This window comes from Cricetulus griseus, chromosome 3, assembly GCF_003668045.3.
Source record: "Cricetulus griseus strain 17A/GY chromosome 3, alternate assembly CriGri-PICRH-1.0, whole genome shotgun sequence".
Taxonomy (NCBI): domain Eukaryota; kingdom Metazoa; phylum Chordata; class Mammalia; order Rodentia; family Cricetidae; genus Cricetulus; species Cricetulus griseus.
In genome coordinates this window covers 49,230,918-49,254,481 of record NC_048596.1, presented here as the reverse complement: position 1 = coordinate 49,254,481, position 23,564 = coordinate 49,230,918, and the positions used below count along the sequence as shown (strand labels likewise).

Sequence of the window (23,564 nt, the reverse complement as noted above, 5' to 3'; positions counted from 1 at the left end):
TTCACTTGTCTCAAGTCCTAAGGATCCGGTTCACCCTATCAGTTCCAGGCACAGACTGAGACAGATCACGGTGGATGGTGCTCTCAGCGCTAGACCTGGCTGCATAGCCATCAGAGGCAGCGGCACAGAGTCTAGCGCTCAGCTGGTTTTCAAGCTCCTCAGGCCGCCTGGGTTGTCAAGGGCAACAGCCCTCCGTCAGGTGGAGGGATGAGCACCAGTGCGCAGACTCACTGGAGCTTGCAGCCAGGCCATGGGCCAACCCCTCAACCACCTTCCGGAGTCTCTAGTAATGGCTTTCCTGGACATGGAACCAAGACTGCCTTTCAGGGGGTACATCTCCCAATATAGAACAGTTGCAGAGACCTGTCCTTCACCACACACTTCAGAAGGTTTCAACTTGTAAAAAGGCAAGTATCGGAGTTAATAGTTCACTCCCTCTCCACCTTCCTCCAAATATAAATGTCTCAAGAAATTAATGAAGAGACTGTTTAGGAAACTCCCAAAAGGGCTTTTTTGACCTACCCGCTGGAGAGGTCTTACTTTGCGTGCGGTAGTTCAATGTTTGTGAAGAGAAATGTAAAGAAGTGTAGATAGCTGTGAAAAGATAAAGAGTCAGATCTGGGAGGGCAGGTGAGAAGACTTGGGAGGGAGAGCAGTGTTCTCTGATAAGCAAGGCCACCCTGCTGAGCACCGAGGACTTCCTGAGGGGTTAAAGATTGGGCAGTAGAAGCTCCTTCAATCCCAGCATGCCTGAGCTTTCATTTTTCCCCAGAGGATTTAACATATTGGAAAACTTAAAATTCTGGCTTACATCGCAAATATTTAGTGGATGATAATTAAATCCCTTTATCTCATAAAGAATTTTTTTCTAAATCTTTCTAATACTGCAAAAGCTTAACTACTCAAGAGTCAACAGGCAGAATTTAAAGTTACTGAGGTCCTCCCATGGTTTCTATAGCATGAAAAAAATGGATCAGAAATTGAGTGACTTTGTTTTTAACCTTATAGCTAACTTTCTTGCATTGAGACTCTGAAGAGTCTTCAAATAAGAGAAAATAAAACGCCAAGGCTCTCTTACTCTTTGAATTGTGTATTGGTTAGTATATCATTAAGGATTATTAGTTTTATTGTTTTTATTCTCTCTCTCTCTCTCTCTCTCTCTCTCTCTCTCTCTCTCTCTCTCTCTGTGTGTGTGTGTGTGTGTGTGTGTGTGTGTGTGTGTGTGTATGTATGTGCATGCCATGGGTGTTTGTTGAGTTCAGAGGGCAACTCACTAGTTGGTTTTTCTCCTTTCATGATGGGAGAGCCAACTTAGGTGTGGCAGCAAGTGCCTTTACCTGTTGAGCCTGGTTTGGTTTTATCTTTAAGTAGTATAGTACATTAGTGTTCTCACAGGGACATTAGTGTTCCCTTATGTTTTCTGTATGAGAATGAACATTATTATGCCCACTTTGTGCTCTAGAAAGGGCAACAAAGTAGAGTGCACCTTCAATTTTAAAGTTAGGGATTTAGTAGAATTCTCAAGTGGAGTCAGTTCTGAATAGACGGACCCTTCTTGTCATTGCCCTGTCAAGATTGGTAACTCTTTTTCTTTCACCAAAACTGTCTGGAAATGAACTTAGATTTGACCAGTTTGTTACATGGGCCCAAATGTGTATTCAATATGAGTGTAGGCAAGAACACACAGATACAGTTAAGTATTCCTCAGTGGTCCTAGCACAGATCAGTAACTAACACTGGTTTGTCCCCATCTATCACCTAGATTTGGGAATTTATAGCTCATGTCTTTTACATTTTTATCATTTGGTTTTGTGAAGTTTTATATCCTTTAATGCTGAAGATGTAAACAGCCATAGTCTGACCCTCAGGAGGACTCACTTTCAACCTTTGTCACCTCAAATATTTCTTCCCGTGGGTCATATTTTCAACTTCTCTTGAATTGGTTCCCAGGATACAAAAGACATTAAGAGGGAATGTACTGGAGCCACCATGCCTCTGTAGTGTCCTTCATGTCATTTTGTAGGGGGTCACTATTAGGAACCTGTTGGGCGTCAGCCCTGATAAAACAAAACCTTGTCCAAGTTGTTAGGAGGAATTTCATTTTACAGACACACAAGAGAAAACAGAAGTTTTGTCTGTGTAAAAACTGGGGGGTGCCCTTTCCCAATGGAGTCCTGCTGGGTATAAAAAGCACATTAAAGGCAGGCTTAATGTCCACCAGTAGATGGTCAACACAAAATGAACTCAATGCTATTTTTCGAGTTTTTTTTTTTTTTTTTTGTCTCTGGGCATTTTTTAAGTCTTTCAGATCTTTTGCTTATATATTATGGTTTCTCATTTTGTTTTGGTGGGTTTTCTGTGTGTGTGAATGTATATGTCTCAGCATGGGCATGTGTTTCTTGTGCCTTTTTTGGGCTCCTTTTTTCCTGTTTGTTTTGTCCTATCCTGGTCTGTTTGTTTTTATGTTCTTTTATTAGTAATATTATTATTATTATTATTGTAGGTGCCTGTTTGTATTCTAATGAGAAAGAAAAGGAAAAGGTGTGAATTTGGGTGGATATGGATATGGGGAGAATCTGAGAGGAGTTAGGGGAGAGGAAACCATAATCAGAATATATTGTATAGAAAAAGAATCAATATTTTCAATTAAAAATATTAATTTCCACCTATGTGTCTTATAGAGAAGCAGTTCTGTTGTTAGAAGGCAAATTCCATTCTTTCCTGGAGACAATTTGGTAAAATATGAGTCATTGTAATATTCATTGACTCTGACCCAGCTGAACATGTCTGAGTATTCCCAGGCTCCCAGGGTTATAGAATTCTGAACAATGATGCTTGGCACTTGAGCTTAGAATAGGGAAAAGCATTGTGTAGCTATTGTAGCTCAAGATGGTAAGTGTCTACTGGAAATAAAATAAGCTGAAAATGATTTTAAAAGGAAAGAGTGGGCTGGGGAGGCAGTTTGTGGTACAACACTCCGTTGCAGTGCAGGCATGAGGACAGAGTTTGAATGCCCAGTACCCATGCAAGAGCCAGGCCAAGCAGCATCCATCTGCAATCCTAGCATTGGGGGGTCCAGGAATTACTCCAGGCCCCAGCAGCATCTGGAGTGGGAAATTCTAGACTATATGGGAAGGTAAAAAGTGGGACTCCATAATGCAGTTTCCATGAGGTCACCAGCCATGTTAGGTTGGTGTTAGGTCCAAAGTAGTACCCTAAATGGCAGTGCTGGTGACATTTGAACTTTGGACAGGCAAACAAAAAGACTGATACCAGGTAAACCAACGTAAAAACTGGTGTCAGGTAAATAGCAGGTTTCTGTTTGTCAGAAAAGCAGATCTCCTAAGGCAGGCTCCTGTTTGGAAGAAAACTCCCTTAATCTTCCTGCAAAGGTCAACAACCTTGGGTAAGGGCACCTAGTTCCCAGGCAGTTTGGACAGCCTATAACAGCTCAAAGACACCACCCTGATGACATAGAAAATCTGCTTGCTTTTCTGCCATTTTGCTCTTCTCTCTATCCCTGAGAGATAAACTTTTTAGTTTGATCCCCAACAAACCTTTCTTTCTACCCATGAAACAAACAAGCAAACACCTGGGGGTTTTGTTTATTAAGAAAGCAGAAATGAACCTATCTAGATTGGAGATTGTGTCATATGCGTGCTGTGCTCACAGACACCAGAAGTGCCACTGGAAGCAGTTATAGATGGTTGTGAGTTACCATGTAGGTGCTGGGAATCCAGGTCCTTCTAAGAGCAGCCAGTGTTCTTAACCTCGAAGCTGTCTCTCCAGCGCCACCTGGCTTTCATTCTTAAAAACAAATAATTTATTGAATTCCACCAGCTCAGCCACGTTCCAGGCAAACTCTTTGCTACAACACCTGTTCCCAGGTAATCACCACACCTACAGTTTCACTTTGTATTTCACCACTTCTGCTCCCCCAGTTACTCATCAGCACTTCAGAATATGATATGGACTTTTAATTGGATGTCACCCCATATGTTCATTCAGTACTCACTCCTAGTTTACAATCCTAATTTTACAGATGAGAGAGCCAAGTTGGAGAGTAATACAGCGGAGTATATACAGCCAGAGCTGGTGTGGAGACCATCCCTGGACCTTGTGATTTCTCAACAGTATTCTTTACACAATCCCATGCCTGTCACAAGCCAGACCCTCTCCTAAGGATGGCTTGGAGGAAATAAGGGGTGAGGTTGTGAACTCTAGAGGTCCATTTAGATTGCTGGAACAAGACTCTTAACTCTAGTGTCTATAAACTAGATTGTGAAGTCCCTTAACATCTCAAATCTCTCATCTTCAAACATGGAAAATAAATCAATGATGTATGTGTCCCAGGAAGGCTACGATGCTGAAATAAAATAAGCAACGTTGCCCCAACAGTGTAAATGCCAAAAGGGAGGAAAATAGTTTGTAAATCAGTAGTTTTCATTACTGAATGGCATTGAAGTGATGTAGAAACTGCAAGAAAACTGTATGCATATATAGATGTGTATTTACATATATATTTATAGTACATTTAACACATACGTACGTGCATATATGTCTCTCTTCTCTCTATATATACATGTATATATATAGACATATATATGTCTATATATATACATGTATATATGTGTATATATAGTCATTTAACACATATGTATATGTAAATTTTATATAGTGGTATTTGGCCAGAAAGCAGTAGTTCAATATATTTTTGAAGCAATTAAGTGAACAAATGAATGCTTCTTTAGAGTGTGCCAGAATGAAATTAGTAGCAATTATGTAACCTCTATGTGGGGACATATTTCTGTTTCAGGCACTACTCAGGTTTCAATCAGCTCACAGACACAAGTTTAGGAAGCTTAGAGACATTTAAATATTTAACCTGACTTTATTGTTTAATATGTTTATGTAATATTAATATTCTTTTGATATTGTTTTATATATAATGTAAACTATAAATTTTGTTGTTTATTTTTAAATAATATATATGCGTAACCTCTACTTGATTTTGCTTCCCACTGGCAGCTTAACTTTATGTGGTATAAGCTTCCCGCAATAGGGAGGGAACCCTGTCTATTTTTCTCCAGCACAGGAAATGCTGCCCTCTAGAGGAAGGGCTCAGTAAATACTCGCTGAGTAAATGGACGGCTCTGACTCCTATCCAGATAAAACCATGGCAGTTTAAGAAGTTTATGCTTCTACCTTTGTTTGATTGCTAGACTAGGTTGCCTTGTTTATCCCACTCTGAAAAATGGCAAGTGCAAATCTTAGGTGTTTGAGATCCAACCGTGTGTGTGTGTGTCTTTTGATGATTCAGTACAAAGACAAATTGGTAAGTTGAAAATTGAGAAGCCATTTGACATTCTAAAGTAGTGAATTCAACCTTCCTAATTTTGTGACCCTTTAATACAGTTCATCCTATGGTGGTGACTCCCAGCCATAAAATTATTTTCATTGCTATTTCATAACTGTAATTTTGCTACTATTTTGAATCATAATGCAAACATCTGTTTTCCGATGGTCTTAGGTGATCTCTGTGAAAAGGTCATTTGACTCCCAGATTGAGAACACTGTTCTAAGGTAGTTAGGCTAGAGACTCTCAGGAGCGATCCACAGGATATTCAAGCTTTCAGCAAACAAGTGTTGGAAGCAGTGACATCGAATTACCTGATAAAAGCTTCCCGAAGGAGGGTGAATTAGACCTTGCAAAGTTACTACAAATCTGCTGTTGGAAAACAAGTTTTGCTCACCTGTTTTCTAGCTATAAATCTTTGATTGTTTCCAAATAAGGAAAAGTCAGGGTCAGGAAAAATGGACATATGTGGATGCAAGACTGCTTGGGTTCAAATTCTACTTGGGTACTAAGTGACTTTTCCCCTGAAATAATGCATGTAACTTCTCAAATGCAAAATTTCTCATCTGATTCTTCCATGACTTTTATTTCTCCTATCTATCTATCTATCTATCTATCTATCCATCCATCCGTCCTTATATAGATTTATACCTATATAATCTAGTCTTATCTATGTATATCTACGTAAATATATTTATATCTATTTATCCATCTATTCCCTATCTAATGCTTTACATTTTAAAACTTCCAATACAGATGAGCCTCATCTATATTCAAACTACTTAAATCTAACATTATCTCATTTGCTCTTCAATTTTTATTTGCCACTTGTCTTAGGACAAGGTCACAAACTTCTGTGCCAGAGTTCTGTCATCTTAAAGCATGTTAATATTAAGAGGCATTTGCATATTAATCATAGAACCCTGCTGGGTTGCTGTACCAAGTACACTGACATAACATACATGTTCAAAATGTGATTAATGCATACAGAGAGCTAAATACTTGCTATTATCATTGTTACTACCATTAACGAAAAGTGAAATATAAAATATATTACACATTTATTTTAAAAGTCAGCCTTGCTGAAAGTTTTGTTCTTTGAAGGAAGTACTACTTTTATAGTTATTTCATATGTCTAAGACAGGTCGTCTTGTAAACACCTGCTAACACAGTTTTTTCTTAAGTGAGTTAGGTCACTGGGTTCCAGCTGGTTCAAGTCTTTAACTGACAAAAGGTCTGACCTTTGTCAGATCCTTCCCATGTGTTCAGCTGCCTCTGGCAGAGAGCTATCAACCAAGAAACCCCTCTTCTGGTGGGACTTTATTGCACTTGAATGCTCTAATGAGACTTTAAGGACACACTACTCCCCCTGCAAGGAGCACCATACTGAAGCCATTACCTGTTTCCCTGGCTCCAGTCATGAAGAAGACGTCACTCAAGAAAAGCCAGAGTACCCTCTGAGTAATCCTGATCTCCCTGCACTCCTTGCAACTGTTTTCCTTAGGCATGATGGGAAAGCTCATGATTGGCTCTCATCCTGTGACTAGTGGAACTGAAAGCTGGGTAGGGATTGGTAGCAATGACATTGCTTTATTTGCATGTTGCACCACTCTTCTGGGTATATACCTAGGATGTTTGGTTCACTTTTCAAGTCATTCCAGGGGTACCTCCTTGTGCTTTACCCTTGTTTTATAATAGTAGACCCCATCAAACAGTTTCTCTTGTCTACTTGTGATCTTTATCATGAATATCGGATGCTAAGTTGATAACAATAAAAGAGGAGGGGACATGGTAAAGAACACAGTTAAAAAATTCCAGGGAGTGATCAGAGGCAGAAACTGTAGGGGGAACTGAGGCAGCTGAGGTGATGCAAGATGGTGGAGGAAAGAAAAAAGAACTCGAGAGCCAAGACTGTGGAAGGTAGAAGGTTGGGAAAGTTAAAGCTTGTGAGAGACTGTGGGCCCTAGTTGCTGGAAGAAGTCCAGGGAGGCAGCAAGCCATAAGGAGCCAAGGCCCAAGAGCTATAATGATAGCTGCTATTAGGAGACTTGGGATCTGAAAGCCAAAACACTGGCTTTTGCTTATTAATGCCAACATTAGTGGCTGCTGAAAGCCATCAATTTCTGGTCACTAAGTGTGGGACTGCTGATAATGGAAACCCAGAGCTGTAAGCCCCTGACCTGAGTATCTAGACCTGTAAGTCTATTCCCTTGGATCCATGATCCTCTCTTGCAGGACTAAAAGCTGTATGTCTCTGGATCAATTAGTCCTGTCTATGACCTCTTGGCACTCAAAGACCCAGAATAGCCTGTGCTGAAGAAGCCACCCTTTGTTTTTCCCTGGCTTCCATTTGCATAAAGTAAAGGAAGCTTGGGATTTGTATAGATCAATATCAAGTGAGGTGACCTAACTCATAAAGGCACACACCACGCGTTCTTTCTCATATGCTGATGATGGCTCGTGATACACAAATATATACCCCACAACACAGATGTAATTGTGAGTAAAGCTTTAAAAACTTGGAAGGAGACCAAGAAAGGAGAGAAGAGGAAGGATGGATGTTACAATAAATCTTTCCACCAAAAGCTGCCTGAGCCCCACCACCACATGTGAGCTTTACGCCAGCCGCCCGCCTGCCCGAGTTAGGACCAAATGAATACACAGAGAGACTTGTATTAGTTACAAAGCTGCTTGGCCAATGACTAGGATTCTCATGTTAGCTCAGTCTCAATTATCATACATCGATATATTTTATGAGACTTATCTTATCGGACGCCTTATTGGCGTCCCTCCTTGCTGGTGAATCACATCATGCCGCTGGAGCAGGAGCTGAGGGGAAAAGAGAGCGACACTTCCTTTTTCCTCTTCTTAAATATGAGTCTCCTTGCTATGTCACTTCCTATCTGGAACACCACTTCTCTACTACATTTCCCAGAATCCTCTTTGACTCCTAGTCCAGCCTAACCTGCTGTCTCATTGGCCAAGCAAGTACTTTATTTATAAACATACACAAAAGTATTTCCCCCATCAGATGGGTTCAGGCAAAAGGACACATAGGACATGAAGAGGAAAAGAGACTGAGGGCTTGAAAGGGGGAGTCAAGGGTAGTGGGAGGGGCAGGTGAGGGGTAGGGACTGTTAAAACACGCTTTGTCCAAAAATGCCATGGTGAGAGCAGGCCTCCTTGTATTCTGGCTCTTATCATCTTTCTAGCCCCTCTTCCACCATGTTGCCTGAGCTGTAGATGTATGATCCGTGAAAAAGGTGTCTCCACTCTGGTTGGGAACACCCAGGATCCATTGCTCTGCTTTGTGTCCAGGTTTCCATCTGTGTAAAGAGAAGCTTTTTTTTTTTTTTTTTTTTTTTTTTTTTTTTTGATGAGGGGTGGCAGCTGCATTTACTGGTGGGTTTAAGCATAAGATTTAGACTGTAGTTAGGAATTATGCTGGCCTAGTAAAATAATGGTAGTTGTTTCTCTAATAAGATCTATGACCTCACCAGTCCTGAGAAGTTGTCTAGGTTCCTAGCAGCAGGCATGATTTCCCTCCCGTTGAGGGGGCCTAACTCTATTAGACTGGTGTTGGTTACCAACAACAGCCATATCTTGCCATGTCAGTCATTGTTGTGGTTCATAATTGTCACAGTTGGGTAGGACTGTTAAATGCTTGCTTCCCTTTACAGCCTATGCAGTGTTTTCTGGTACTATGGTTATGTAAACAGGTCTGGAGAAGTAGCAGTATCACCTGATATGCTAATGAGGAAGGGAGACCTCATGGGCAACAAGTTCTAGACCCAGAGTTCCAGGGAACTACTGACTACTTAGAGAGTGAGAATTAGCCTTTTTCATGGATGGACCCCCAGTGGGTTATCCATACAAAGTGGTCAGCTTTTATGTACTCATGAACAACCAAAACAGACCAAACCAATTATATTTATGTATTTGTGCATAGGTATATAATTACATATAACAGCAATAATAAAATGAGACTATCCATTTGAGAATGTGGAGACATGGGAAGAGTTGGAGGGAGGGAACTTGGGAGGGGCTGTAGGGAAGAAAGGCAAAGGAAAGTGATGTAATTACATTTTAATTAAAGACAAATTAAGAACAACCCCCAAAACTCCATAGTGACATCTAATATATTATATGGTGATTTATAAAATAAAAAATAATAAAAATAAAATATAAATACCAGTCAGCTGGTTGGTGACAATATTGATTTGCAACATTGGTAAAATAATGTGCCCTCCCCTAGGCAACACTGGACCTGTGGTTTCTGAACAGAACATGGGAAGATGACTAAGGAACTCCAGTGACTGGACACTATGTAAATCTCCATTCAAGAAATACCAGCCTTGCTAGTGTCTGTCAGAAAGATACCCAAAGAGGCTTATGTTCCATGACATTTTATTGTGGAAAAGGTAACATGGATAGAAGATTTCTAATGCTAAGAGCATTGCAGCGTCAGTTTTCAGTCCTCTTGACCTTTCCCTTCAACAGTTGCAGTAATGGTAAGCAGAAAGAGGCCCTCATTGAAGACCCAGGGATGTTAGCCTAGGAACAAATTCCAAATACCAAATCAGGCACTAAATTGATTTGCAGACACTGTGGGCAGCAAAAAACAGTTTCATAAGATTTCCTCTTTACAGAGAAGATTTACTGTATGAAACTGTACCAGTGATTCTTCATGCTTGTTATTGTCTAGGAGCATAAGCTGGGATGTTATCATATCTCCGAGAATCTGGGAAAGACTCTTGCATCAAGGAGTCGACCACATACATACTTGGAGCAGTCGGGACAGACTAGAAAGGATAAGAAAAAAACAAGCAGTGTTGTTAACACAGTCCATTCACTCTCCCGTCCCAGCAGAGTGGAGTGCAGAGAGCTCTGTAGTCAGCCCACACTTGAGCCTGTGTTTCTGCATCATGTGTTCAGGTTATTTTTACAAAGAAGAGACTCAACTTACCCTGTTACTACCATGCATCCTGGTTTGGTTGGCAAAGTGGGTCATGGCACATGCTACGCCGAACTCCAGCACTGAAAATATTGCCAGCATACCTGCAATTCCTCTCCCAGAAAGCTGAAATCAGAAATATGTAGAATGTTAGGCCAAACAGGAGGGTCTTGTAGATTACAGAAATGTCCTGACTCATCAAAAGTGCTATCTCACTCAAGTTCAACCTACTCTGTGAGTGACATTTTTCATAACAGCAAGGAGATTGTTGCAAAGAAAAAAAAAGCCATACACTTATTTTCTGATATTCCTAAATAGTCTACTTGCCAAAGGAAAAGTCTTCTGGTATTTTAAAGAAAAATCAAAATTAATTTGTTTTTCTCCAAAATAAACATTTGATGACAATAAAGAAATAATCAGAGGAAGTTGATTTCACCTGAGCCGACAGTGTCTGCCTCTCTGTTTTCATTCTTAAAAAAAGTCACTTCAAACTTTGATACCTTATAGATGCAGAATTTTAAAGTGCTGAGAAAGAAATTCTGAGTATATTTTGGAGCTGCCATGCTCTATCCATTGCTCCTGTGATGGCCACAGGGTGCTCTTTATGACTTCGCCTATCTGCAAATATAAGTTTCTCATTTTGTATCTTAGCAATCACATTCCTAGGAGTAGGGCTAGAAATAGAGAGAATTTTCTCAACAGAGCTGCTGCATAATAAATAGGAGACAACAATAGCTAATTCTCTGGCAGTGATGAGAGGGCAGTCAGACGACCCATGACAGGATACTGACCACCATCCAGTAGTTTTGATAATGGTAGCCATTGATGTTCAGATCGACCACAAACAGAATCACTCCAACAAAGGCAAAGACAGCACTAATAATGTTCATTGTCAGGGTGCTTTTCACCTATTGGAGGCAATAAAAACAGTAAATCATGTAGAAGACAAATGAATTTAAAGGGAGTGGGGAGTTTATGCAAGTTAATGGTTCTTATATTTGACATCGTATTTTAGTTTTGATTGTACTGAGGATTGGACTCAAGGTCTGATGCAGCCTAGGCAGGTGCTCTGCCACTGACTTATGACCCTAGCATGAAACAACATTTGAAGCTGACATGCCTTCCTTCTGTCCTCCTGAGTAGTTGTGAAAATTACTCTGTACCCTAGGTATCAGTTTCTTCTAAAAAGCTGAAAATATTGCAAACAATAGAATATAATAAATCATATAATTTGAAGCAGAAGCTCATTTACCACATTTACATACTAGCTTTGTTCACAATAACAGCCCTACTGTGTGAGATCCACAACTAGACAGTGTGCAGAGAGTGAGAGACTTTGGAGCACTCAAGCCTCATGAGACGTCTTCATCAAACCCCTCCACTCAGTGGTCAGGGATCTATGGGGAAGATTTTGTTATTTTTCCTTGTTTTTCTCTCTCTTTTTTCTTTATCCCTCCCTCCCTCCCTCCCTCCCTCCCTTTTCTCTTTTTTTTTTTTTATGAAGGAGAAAGAACATGAAGTTGGGTGGGTAGGAAGACCAGGGAAGAGTTGGGGGAGGGAGAGAATATACTTAATATATTGTGTGGGAAAAAATTAAAGTTAAAGTTAAAAACCAGCTGGTGTTGGTGGTGCGCACCTTTAATCCCAGCACTCGGAAGGCACAGGCAGGTGGATCTCTGTGAGTTTGAGACCAGCCTGGTCTACAGAGTGAGTTCCAGGATAGCTAGGGCTGTTACACAGAGAAACCCTGTCCCCCCAAAAAAAGCAACCCTACTTTGTAAAAACAATAAAAGGATAAAGTTAAACTTTTATTTTTTGAGATTTATTTAATTTTTAGAAAATTTTGTAAGTGTTTTGCCTGTATGTATATCTATGTACTATGAGCATGCAGTGCCCCCAGGAAGACAGGAGAGACCATCAGATCCCCTGGACCTGGAGTTATAGAGATCGTGAGACACTCGATGAAAGCTGGGAATGAAACCCAGGTCCTCTAGAGGAGTGGTCAAGTCAGTGATCTTAACTGCTGAGCCAGAAGAACAAACTTTTAATGGGCATTATTATCTGACAGGTACTTTGTCCCATATTTAAAATGATATCACTTTTTATCATTTTTTTATTTGAATTAGAAACACGATTGAATTACATGACAATCCCAGTTAAATGATAGCGCTTTTAACTCTTACAGCCATCACACATGACACTTTCCTATCTAGTTGCACCATACCAAAAGACCGAGTCTTTTTCTACACAACCTCTGAGGGGTGAGACCTACACAGAGAAGAAATGCTCTGTTTTGTTTTAGGTTATAGTAGATGCAACTAATCAGAGCTAAGCTGATTCTAACTCTAGCTTGATCCACTATTTATCTGGAACACACAGACAAAATGATTCCATATTCCCATCTCCTCCTCCTTTGTTCTGATGCATGGCTTCACATAATCTTGAAACCATGTCTGCTCTAGGTTTAGGGGGAAAATGTCTTTCTCCTGGTTTGCCATTAAACCAGGAAATTGCTGTGGCTTGAGAGAATTGATCCCCCATCTCTGTGGACATTTCTGTGGGCTCTTCTTAGCCTCTGAACTAGATTCTTTCAATGGCAGTTTGAAGAACTGACAACAGACACAATCTGAATAAGACTAGGGATTACACACTGAAAGTGAAAGCACAAGACAGAGCTGAGAAGTGGCAGTGAACACCGGGGACTTTGTTATTGAAGGGGCATGTAGTTGGGTTTTGGCTCCTAGAGTCTTCCTTAGTTTTACTTGAATGCTGAGTGACCCAACAGAACCGGGGGACATCGGGTTAAAGCTTAGACAACACTTATACTAATTCCCACTCTTGTGCTTTCAAGAGCCTGGATGTGGTGCTCTGCCTTTCTCAGTGGCAAACTCAGGGCACCCATCCCCTGCGTCAGTCCAGGCGTTACCCGGCCGCTGGCAGATAGTTTGAGAACAAGCTTCCATCTCCACTCTTTGAAACTACCATCTCAAGTTTTCCTTGTTAGTAAATCAAACCAGTCTTTAAAGGAATTTAAAAAGTAGAACTAAGTTTTCTAACTTACCAGACAGGGAGTAAATTTCTTGAATGCTGATATGGAGAGTGAGCCAGAAGCAATGAACTATAGAAACAGACAAATTTGTGAATGGTAGGTTCTCTTCTGTGCCTGGAACTGTCTCCTTCTACAAGAGGTTGCTCTAGCTACGTGTGTTTTGTTTCCCTCACATACAGCTCATTTTTTTTTAAAAAAATATATAATCTATTTATTTTTTTAAATTGCATTTTACATTCCAACCACAGTTTTCCCTCCTACCCCTCCTCACACCCCCTTACCCTCCCCGCCCAGCCCACTACCTGTCTACTCCTCTCATGAGGGCTCCCATGAGGAGCCAACAAAGTTTGGCACATTAAGTTGGGGCAGGACCAAGCCCCTCTCCTATGCATTAAGGCTGTCAGCTCAGTTTTTTTTTTTAAGAGTAACTTTTGGGGATACATCTCTGATTCTGCACCCTCATTTTCTTGTGTGTGCAGAACACCTGTTACAGATGACTCTGGGTTTGTTTGAATAATTATGCTTCCTGCTCAACCTCATCTTGTCCTCAGCCTCATCTTGTCTTCAATCTCATCTTGTCACTGAACTATTTTTTTGTCATGTTTGAGATAATTCCTTTCACAACTCTCCATCCAATACATGAGTTCTTGATCCGTGCTTGCATTAGGAGTGAGTTTAACCTGTCTGGAGTGGGGAGTGACAGGCCCTTTTTTCTGCTGCTCAACCAGAGGTAGTATTTCTGGAAGCTCTCTAGCCCCCAGACACATCAAGAACTGAGCTGGGAACAGATGGAGACACACATACTGTGCAGGAAGAGGTGTTCTAACAATCTACTCACAGAGACTCCACCCCAGAATGGATATCCACCAATAAAAGCAATAGAGTAAAATGCCCAAGACACGTAGTAATAGGAGTTCAGCAACCCGAGAACAACTCCAAAGCCAATGTGCATCAATCCAATTATGATGTGGACTGCCTGAAAAGGAAAACAAAGAGGTACTTAAAAAATGACTTCTTTATGTCTAGCTTGTGAAACTCCTGTTTATTTACTGTTCATCTTGCCAGGATTCCTGAGAATTCACCCAAACACTGAATACTTTGATGTATACTGAGACAACTGGGGAGGAGAGGCCTCAGCTAAAACCCTTGTTTGACATCCTTAGCTATCAGGGAAATGCAAAGCAAAATGACTCTGAGATTCCATCTTACACTTGTCAGAATGGCTAAGGTCAAAAACACAAGTGACAGCTCATGCTGGTGAGAATATGGAGTAAGAGGAACACTTTTACTGCTAGTGGAACTGCAAACTTGAACAATCACTTTGGAAATCAATATGGCAGTTTCTTAGAAAACTGAGAATTGACCTCAAGGCCCAGCTATACTATTCCTGGGCATATGCTCAAACGACACTCTACCAAACCACAAGGACACCTCCTCAACTATATTCATAGTAGTTTTATTTATAGTAGATAGAAACTGGAAACAACCTAGATGTCCATCAACAAAAGAGCAGATAAAGAAAACATGATACATTTACACAATGGAGTATCACTTAGCTGTTAAAACAATGATATCATGAAATTTGCTGGCAAATGGATATAAATAGAAAAGATCATCCTGAGTGAGGTAATCCAGACCCAGAAAGATAAACATGGTACGTACTCACTTATAGATATATATTAGTTGTAAAGGATAACCATGCTACAATCCATGGACCCAAAGAAACTAAGTAACAAGGAGTGTTCAAGAGAGGACATAAGAATCTCACAGTGAACAGGGAATAGGACAGACATCACAGATGGATGGGGCATGGTGTGTGAATGGGTGTGGGGTAGGGACAGGAGGGATCAGGTGGGGAGAGGATGGAGGGAGAGAGTACTGGTAAAGACAACTGGAACCAGGGGCATCTCTAGGATGAGCTAGAAACCTAGTCCAATGGAAACTCTCAGGAATCTATGAGGGTGACCCTAGCTAAGACTTCTAGCAATGGGGGATACGGAACCTGAATGGCCATCTCCTACAACCAGGCAAGACTTCCAATGGGGGGGGATTGGGACCCCAACCCATCCACATAACCTTTTACCTACAATTTGCCCTGCCTACAAGATATTCTGGGGTAAAGGTGGCATAGAAATTATGGGACTGGCTAACCAATGACTGGTTCAGCTTGAGAGCCATACCATGAGAGGGATCCCACCCTGACACTGCCTGGAGGGCTAGGACCCAGAAGCTGGATGGCCCCGAGACCTAGGATAGAACCAAACATGACTGGCAAAAAAATAGTTAATGAAATGATTCCCAATGATATTCTGCTATACTCATAGATTGTTGCCTAGTCCAATTGCCGTCAGAGAAGCTTTGCCTAGCAACAATGGAAACAGATGTAGAGAGCCACAGCCAAACATTAGGTAGACCTCAGGGAATCATGTGGAAGAAGGGGAGAAAGTATTGTGAGATCCAGAGGGCCAAGGGCAAGAAAACCACAGAATCTACTAACCTGGGCTTGTTGGGACTGAGCTGAACAGAGACTGAACTGGCAGCAAGAGAGCATGCATGGGACTGACCTAGGCCCTCCGCACATACCCATGTTACAGTTGTGTAGCTTGGTCTTGCTCTCAACAATGAGAGCAGGGGCTGTCTCTGACTGTTACCTGCTTTTGGAACTCTTTCCTCCTACTGGTTTGCCTTCGTAGGAGAGGAGGTACCTAGTCCTAATGCAATTTGATATTCCATGACTGACTAATATACATGGGAGGCCTGCCCTTTTCTGAAGAGAAAGGGGGAGATTTGGATGGGGGTGGAGGTTGGGGAGAGGGACTGGGAGGAGAGGAGGGAAGGGAAACTGTGACTGGTCTGGACACTGATTGATTGATTAATTAATTCAAAAAAATTCAAAAATTTGAGGGGCCAGTGAGATGGCTCGGCTCAGTGGGTAAGGATGTTTGTTGTCTCGTCTGATGATCAGAGTGTGATGCCTAGCCCCTATATGGTGGAAAGAACTGAGTCTTGCAAATTGCCCTCTGACCTCTATGTAAGTGCTGGTGTATTAGAGAGCGTGCGTGTGCGTGTGCGCGCGCACACACACATAATAAATATTTTTAAGAAGCCTTGTTTGATTTCTGAATGGTTTACAGAGAAGTCTTTGGAAAGTGTGATTACTAAGCATCTCCTAGAGTCCCCTGTAAAGAATTAGTTTGTAAAGAATGCTGTGACTGGGGTGACAGTGGCTGTCTTGCAGAAGTAGCACAGTTTCCTGCACAGGCAATGCTTGTCACGAGAAAAAAGAATCAATGGAGATGAAGTCATATGCCTGACAGTGCTCTAAAAATCTAGCATGTCACGCTACCAACAACTAGGTGGAGACACAAAGCTGTAAGAAATCAAGTGCCCAAAGCTAGACAGTTATGAAGGGGCAGATGCCCAGAAAGCATGGCAGCAGACTAACTCCAAAACTCATTAGCAGTCTGTCCTTTCAGGCTCAGCTGGGTTCCACCCATTTTGAGTTGTCTTGGTTATTATACTAGGCAAATGGGCTTTTTCTTTGTGTATTTCTTTTTCATTTTAAGATAAAAAACACACGACAGTATTTGCTTTTGTATTCTTTCATATTTTGTGATTTTAAAAATTATTTTATTTTCGATGTCTGGATGTTTTGCTTGTATGCATGTCTGTGCACCCACTTGTGTGCCTGGTGGTGCTTAAGAATGCCTGAAGAGGGGGGTTAGATCCCCTGGAACTGGAGTTACAAACAGCTATGAGCCACCAAGTGGGTCTAGAAATGGAACTGAGGTCCTCTGTAGGGGACAGTAATCCATGTCTGTTAGAGGCTGGCTACAGGTGTGTCTGACCATACCTGTCAAGTCGTGGTCAAGGTGAGGTCAGGATGACGAGGGATGAGCTCTTAAGGGGTGGTGAGCACATGGGAGCCCCGTTCGTTCTGGCCTCCCTGCTTTGCTGCTCCTCGCACGCTCTGGCTTGTGTTTGGCTGGTGTTTATCTGAATAAAAATATCTTGACCTTATGGACTACAGATCGCCTTTGTTCTCGTTATAGTCCTCTGCAAGAGCAGCCAGTGCTCTTAACCCCAGCACCATCTTTCTAGCCACTGTACTAGACTAGACTTCTGGTATGCAACTGCCATCATACTAGGTAAGAGGTGTTTTACCAGTGATAAGGGATAAAACTTTTACTTCTTTATAACTCTTATCACCACTTTCTTTGCAGAGTAAACATGGATTTCTGATAAGCAACAGCTGCTATGTTGGTCCAAAGCTCAATAAGGTATCTATAGTTATTTCTCAAGTTTATGCTTATATCTTATCTATCCAGGAAGACTACAGCCATAGAAACTTCTGTGTTTATTTCCTCAATGAATAGGTACTAGATAAAATTAAATTGAATTAAAAGAAAAATAACAATTTCACAAATATGCTAAAACAATAATATATTGTTGAAATTCACTGAGGCTTGTGAAACTTCAAAGAGCTAATCATAAAACATGAGATAGAAATGTATGCAAACCTGCTTGCTTGCTCATACTCAGATTGATTTCTCCCCTCTTATACTGCCCAGGTCTCGCTGCCTAGGGAATGGGGTCACCCATGCTGGTCTGGTTTCTCCCACATCAGTGAACTTAATTAAGACAAAACCTCAAAGACATGCGCACAGGGCAACCCTTAATTGAGTCTTTCTTCTCAGGTGATTCTAGGTTGTGCCAAGTTGACAGTTACAGCTAACCATCACAGTGCTTTTGAGTGGAGGGGGACAGATATCCTACCCCCACCATCTGTGGTCCCCAAAGTATTGTGATAACTTGGCTTATAGCTTAACAGTCTTCATGGAGAGGACTCAGCTTCTGTCAACTGTGTGTGTGTGTGTGTGTGTGTGTGTGTGTGTGTGTGTGTGTGCTTAAAGCAGAACTTCACCTTTTCTTTAAATATATTTTGATTGCTTATTTTCTTTTCTATCAGGAAGAATGCTCCAAATGGATCCTTATCCACACAGTAAAAGCCAAAGCTGTCTGCTCCAGATGTTCTACCAGGTATGCCCCCTACCTCGCCTCTGGCCTCCTCCCAGCTCTTCCTTCCTTTGCAAACTCTGCTCTCCTTTATTGGCCTCCTTCTGTTCATCAAATACCTCACATGCATTTTTCATCTGAAGACTTTACACTGGTCATTTTTTCTTGTCCTGATGTCTGTGTGGCCAACTCTGACCTTATGCATTTGGAATGCCCATCTTGATCAACTTCCAGGGTCTACCCATTCACTGCCTGCTTCTTTTCCCTCTTAACTCTGTATGTTACTTACTTAATTTTTAAGTTAGCCTAGAAAGTACCAGGATTCATTCTGGCATTTTCATATGAAATTATTGATCTTTCTCCTTTTATCTCATCTATTTCACTCCCAGAAGCCTCCCTTCTGTTTACGTGTTACTTGTGTCCTATTGGCCATCTTTTTCCTCAACACCTCTTTTTCTCTTCTTGTGACACTCACACTACACCCACCGCCCCTGCACTGAAAAGTAAAAGGCAGGATGTACATATGAAAGAAAACACAAGATTTTTGTCTCTCTTAGTCTGGGTTACCTCCCTCATTATCTATGTATTATTTTTCACCTTGTAACACATTCTCTAGATTGCATCCTCATGATGTGTACAGTCTGATTTCCCTGGCCAGCCCATAGACCCTGCCCCCCAAGGCAGAGACTGTGTTGCATTGTACTTCCAGATGTTTTCAGCAGCTGCGTGGGTTGGCTTTGTGAGTACGAGTTTTCAGGGAATGTACTCCATTTGGCAGGGGAAGATCCAAGGAGCCACCTTTGCAGTGTAGATTGGCTGCTGGAGTGGAGGGTGGGGTACTGTTCATTTTTACTTGCCTGAAACACCGTGACTTGACTAAACTACCCAAAGCACTAGCTGGCAAGATGGCTGAAGAATTCTGATACATAGTGGACACCTAGTGTCTACTAACTCCTATAGCCAAGATTTTGGAGCTGTACACAGGAAGAGACATGACACATTGGTGGGAGCCTGTGAAGAGGTATGGGGAAAGCTTAGCAAATGATGGTCACTTCTGTCTAAGCATGTGGAGTCTTTGCTGTAAGACAGACTTGCTTTACAATGACTGTAGAAACAAGATTGTGGGTGTCCAGTTCAAGTCAACTTTTGGGAAGTAAATCAACAAAGACATAACATTTCCAAGGGCTTTTCACATTTTGCTTTCCCCAGACTGTTTGCTAGTAGCTCTATTCCCTTTAAAACAGTTTTCTTTTTTTTTTTTTGTTTTATTTGAGTTACAAACAAGATTGACTTACATGACAATCCCAGTTCCCTTCTCCCTCCCCTCCTCCTCCACCACCCCCCCAACTAAAACCCTACCTATCACATATCCTTTCTTCTAATCTACACCTGACTCAACCTTTCTGCTCCCTTATGACCTCTGCAGCCTTTTTCTTCTTCCCTTCTCATTCTCGTAGCTCCCTCCACCCTTTTCCTATGCTCTCAATTTGCTCAGGGGATCATGACCCTTTCCCCTTCTCCAGGGGACTAAGTTTGTCTTTTTTATGATCCTCCTTGTTTACTAGTTTCTCTGGCAGTATGGATTGTAGGTTACTAATCCCTTACTTTATGTTTAAAATCCACACGAGTGAGTACATATCATGTTTGTCTTTTTGTGATGGGGATACCTCGCTCAGAATGGTTTCTTCTAGTTCCATCCATTTTCCTGCAAATTTCAAGATTCCATTGTTTTTTTCTGCTGAGTAGTACTCCATTGTGTAAATGTACCACATGTTCTCTATCCATTCTTCAGTTGAGGGGCATCTAGGCTGCTTCCAGTTTTTGGCTATTACAAATAGTGCTGCTACGAACATTGTTGAACAGATGTCTTTGTTGTATGAATGTGCTTCTTTTGGGTATATGCCTAAGAGTGGAATTGCTAGATCTTGTGGTAGACTGATTCCCATTTTCTTGAGGAATCGCCATACTGATTTCCAAAGTGACTGTACAAGTTGGCACTCCCACCAGCAATGGAGAAGTGTTCCCCCTTTTCCACATCCTCTCCAGCATAAACTGTCATTGGTGTTTTTGACTTTAGCCATTCTGACAGGAGTAAGATGGTATCTCAGAGTTGTTTTGATTTGCATTTCCCTGATGGCTAAGGGTGTTGAACACTTTCTTATGTGTCTTTCAGCCATTTTAGATTCCTCTATTGAGATAGTCCTGAAAACAGCTTGGTATTGGCACAAAAATTGACAGGTAGACCAATGGAATAGAGTTGAAAACCATGATATTAACCCACACACCCAAGAACACCTGATTTTTGACAAACAATCCAAATATATACACTGGAACAAAGAGAATATCTTCAACAAATGGTGCTGGCATAACTGGATGTGGATATGTAGAAGACTACAGATAGACCCAAGCCTTTTGCCCTCCACAAAACTTAAGTCAAAATGGATCAAAGACCTCAACATATATGCAGCCACGCTGAACCTATTAGAAGATAAAGTGGGAAATACCCTTGAATGAATTGGTACAGAAGACTGCTTCCTGAACATAACATCAGTAGCACAGACACTGAGATCAACAATTAATAAATGGGACCTCCTGAAACTGAGAAGCTTCTGTAAGGCAAAGGACACAGTCAGCAAGACAAAACGACAGCCCACAGACTGGGAAAAGATATTCACCAACCCCACATCTGACAGAGGGCTGATCTCCAAAATATACAAAGAACTTAAGAAGCTAGTCTCCAAAACACCAAACAATCCAATTAAAAAGTTGGGTACAGAACTAAATAGACAATTCTCAATAGAGGAATTTAAAACAGTTTTCAATGATCTCTTTAAAGATGATTCATCTTTATAGGAATATACATTTGTAACAAATCCAAAGACAGAGAGGAGGTTGTCTAAAAAGACTTCCACAGCAGTGAGATCAAGCAAGAAGTTGTTAGGCTTCTGTCACTTCGCCATTTTACTGGATCATCCTGCTAGGGAGTCTTCTGTCAACTGTTAGACACACGACTGAATCTAAAATGAAGTAGCTCAGGGTAATTCATACACAGACTGATCATTTCTTTCTGGGCAGAACACAGTTATCAGAATAATCCTCAAATATTTTTGCTCACTGGACAATATACTATTGTAACTGACAGATGCATGGAAACATTGCAATTGCAACATTAAAAATTCTAGTGACAATACACTCACCCCAAGAGCTATTGCTTCATCTTTAAAGTTGGCTTTGGTTGTTGTTGTTACTGGAGCTGGATGCACCGTTGGCACATTTTCTGGACCAAACCGATTGGTAGTGAAGATTCCTGGAGATGTAATGAAGGGAAGTTGCCCAGTCTGTACTTGGTTTCCTACATTTAAAATACCCAGAGGCTGTTGAGGATGATGAGCCATGGAACTTGTTGGTGGGTAAGGATTGGGAATGGTGACATGCATTCCGGGGTAGGTGGTTGTCTGGGAAGATGTCATTATGTCCTAAGCAATAGAAAACATATAAAAGTAACACATTTATCAAGGTAAGAAATGAAAGGAAATCTTGTCAAGTGTCAATTTTCTATGCAAGTGGGAGAGAGCAACTGAACACATATTGTAATGACAAGCAATAAAAATATGATTCTCATTTGACCTTGGAATCTTGTATATCCTGGGGCTCAAAAGAGGGGATGATGGGAATACATTTAATTTTCAGTTCTTCACATTTAGTTTTGCAGTGTATTCATGTATATGTGTGTATGCAAACACACATGGACGCATGTGTGTTTTCCTGAGTTCATTGTTTCTGAAGGGCAACAGAAGTCAGGGAGGACTGAAATGTCAGGACTCTGAACACATGGTCTGAGTAAGTACCCCTATTACAATGCCAGTGGTTTTATGCACCAATAGGTTGGTTATATAATTCATACTTTAGACAAATGATGAAGACATCCCTCCTATAGTGCTCTTTGACATCTGTGAAGCAAGAAGATGGTTTGCAGAGATCTCAAAAATGAACCCAAGGTCACTGAACACAGTGTTTTTGGTATGCAGTTTCCTTCTACTTTCTTTAAGGATTATGAGTGATTTTTGTTCACATTTAGTCATGGAGACTTACTTCCAACAAAATCCCCTTGGCCACTTTGGGCCTGAGATGCTGAATGAATAAGAACCCACAAGAGCAGTTTATATAAATAGCATTAGGGAGACTAACATCAGTGGCCATATGTGAGCTAGTAACTTCCTCAAACAAATAATTTTAATCTTAGACCACCTTCCTTACTGTCAAGTTGCATTATGGACATCAATATAGTTTCCTATCTGTTGCTATAACTGATTAACAGTAAGATAGTTACTGAAGCCTCTCTTCAGCAGGTTTCAAATGACCTCTTTCGGATAACATTCATTAAATACCACAGTGGGTGTGTACTGTGTTCAATTATAAGCATCATTTTGGGGTTAGAATTCTGGCTGACACCAGCTATGTGTTTAGCAAGTTTGTTGAACTTTCTTTGCTTTTATTTCTCTACAAAACAGTGCTAAAAACAATAAAAGAATACTTTCCTTCTAGGGCTATAAGGAGTGATTCCTCATGACATGCAAATACTATTGAAACAGGAACCATGCATGCATTTTGTAGATCCAGTTTCTGAGACTAAGTACTATTCCAGATCTTTTTAGTCTCCAGCCTGATAGATCACTAAACTGTGGTGCCTTGAACAGCTTTCTCAATTAAATCCCTGTTAGTTCCTGCATCTAAGCTGCAAAACAGTGAATCTAAATGGCTGGTACAAAGTTTGAATGATGGTGATTTTCATAAAGCTGTTTTAAGAGCAAGGGAGATCAAGATCAAGATGGAGAAATCTACAGGGACAGCTGAACCAAGATTGAGGGAACTCATGAACTCTAGACCAGCAGTTAATGGAGCCTCCATGGGACTGAACTAGACCCTCCATTATGTGAGAAAGATTTGTGGAGCCTGGGCTATCTGAGGGGCCCCTGGCAGTAGGACCAGGATCTATTATCCCTGGTGCATGAGCTAGCCTGTTGGAGCCCATTCCCTGTAGTGGGATGCCATGCTCAGCCTTAATGCAGCTGGGAGGGGCTTTGTCCTGCCCCAACTTAATGTGCCAGACTTTGTTGACTCCCCATGGGAGCCCTTACCTGTTGGGAGGAGTGGATGGGAGATGGGCTAGGGGAGAGGTGAGGGAGAGG

The 23,564-nt window shown here is 41.2% G+C and overlaps 1 protein-coding gene across 1 annotated transcript; it reads right to left on the bottom strand.

The window, feature by feature from the left end:
• Positions 1–10,050: 10,050 nt before the first annotated feature.
• Positions 10,051–21,845, bottom strand: Ms4a12 (membrane spanning 4-domains A12). The gene is made up of 6 exons (XM_035441580.1): positions 21,573–21,845; positions 14,198–14,335; positions 13,372–13,428; positions 11,102–11,218; positions 10,323–10,436; positions 10,051–10,158 (listed from the first exon to the last, which is right to left on the bottom strand). Exons 1-6 carry the CDS (start codon positions 21,843–21,845, stop codon positions 10,051–10,053), a joined length of 807 nt encoding a protein of 268 aa, XP_035297471.1.
• Between the last annotated feature and the right edge of the window lie 1,719 nt (positions 21,846–23,564).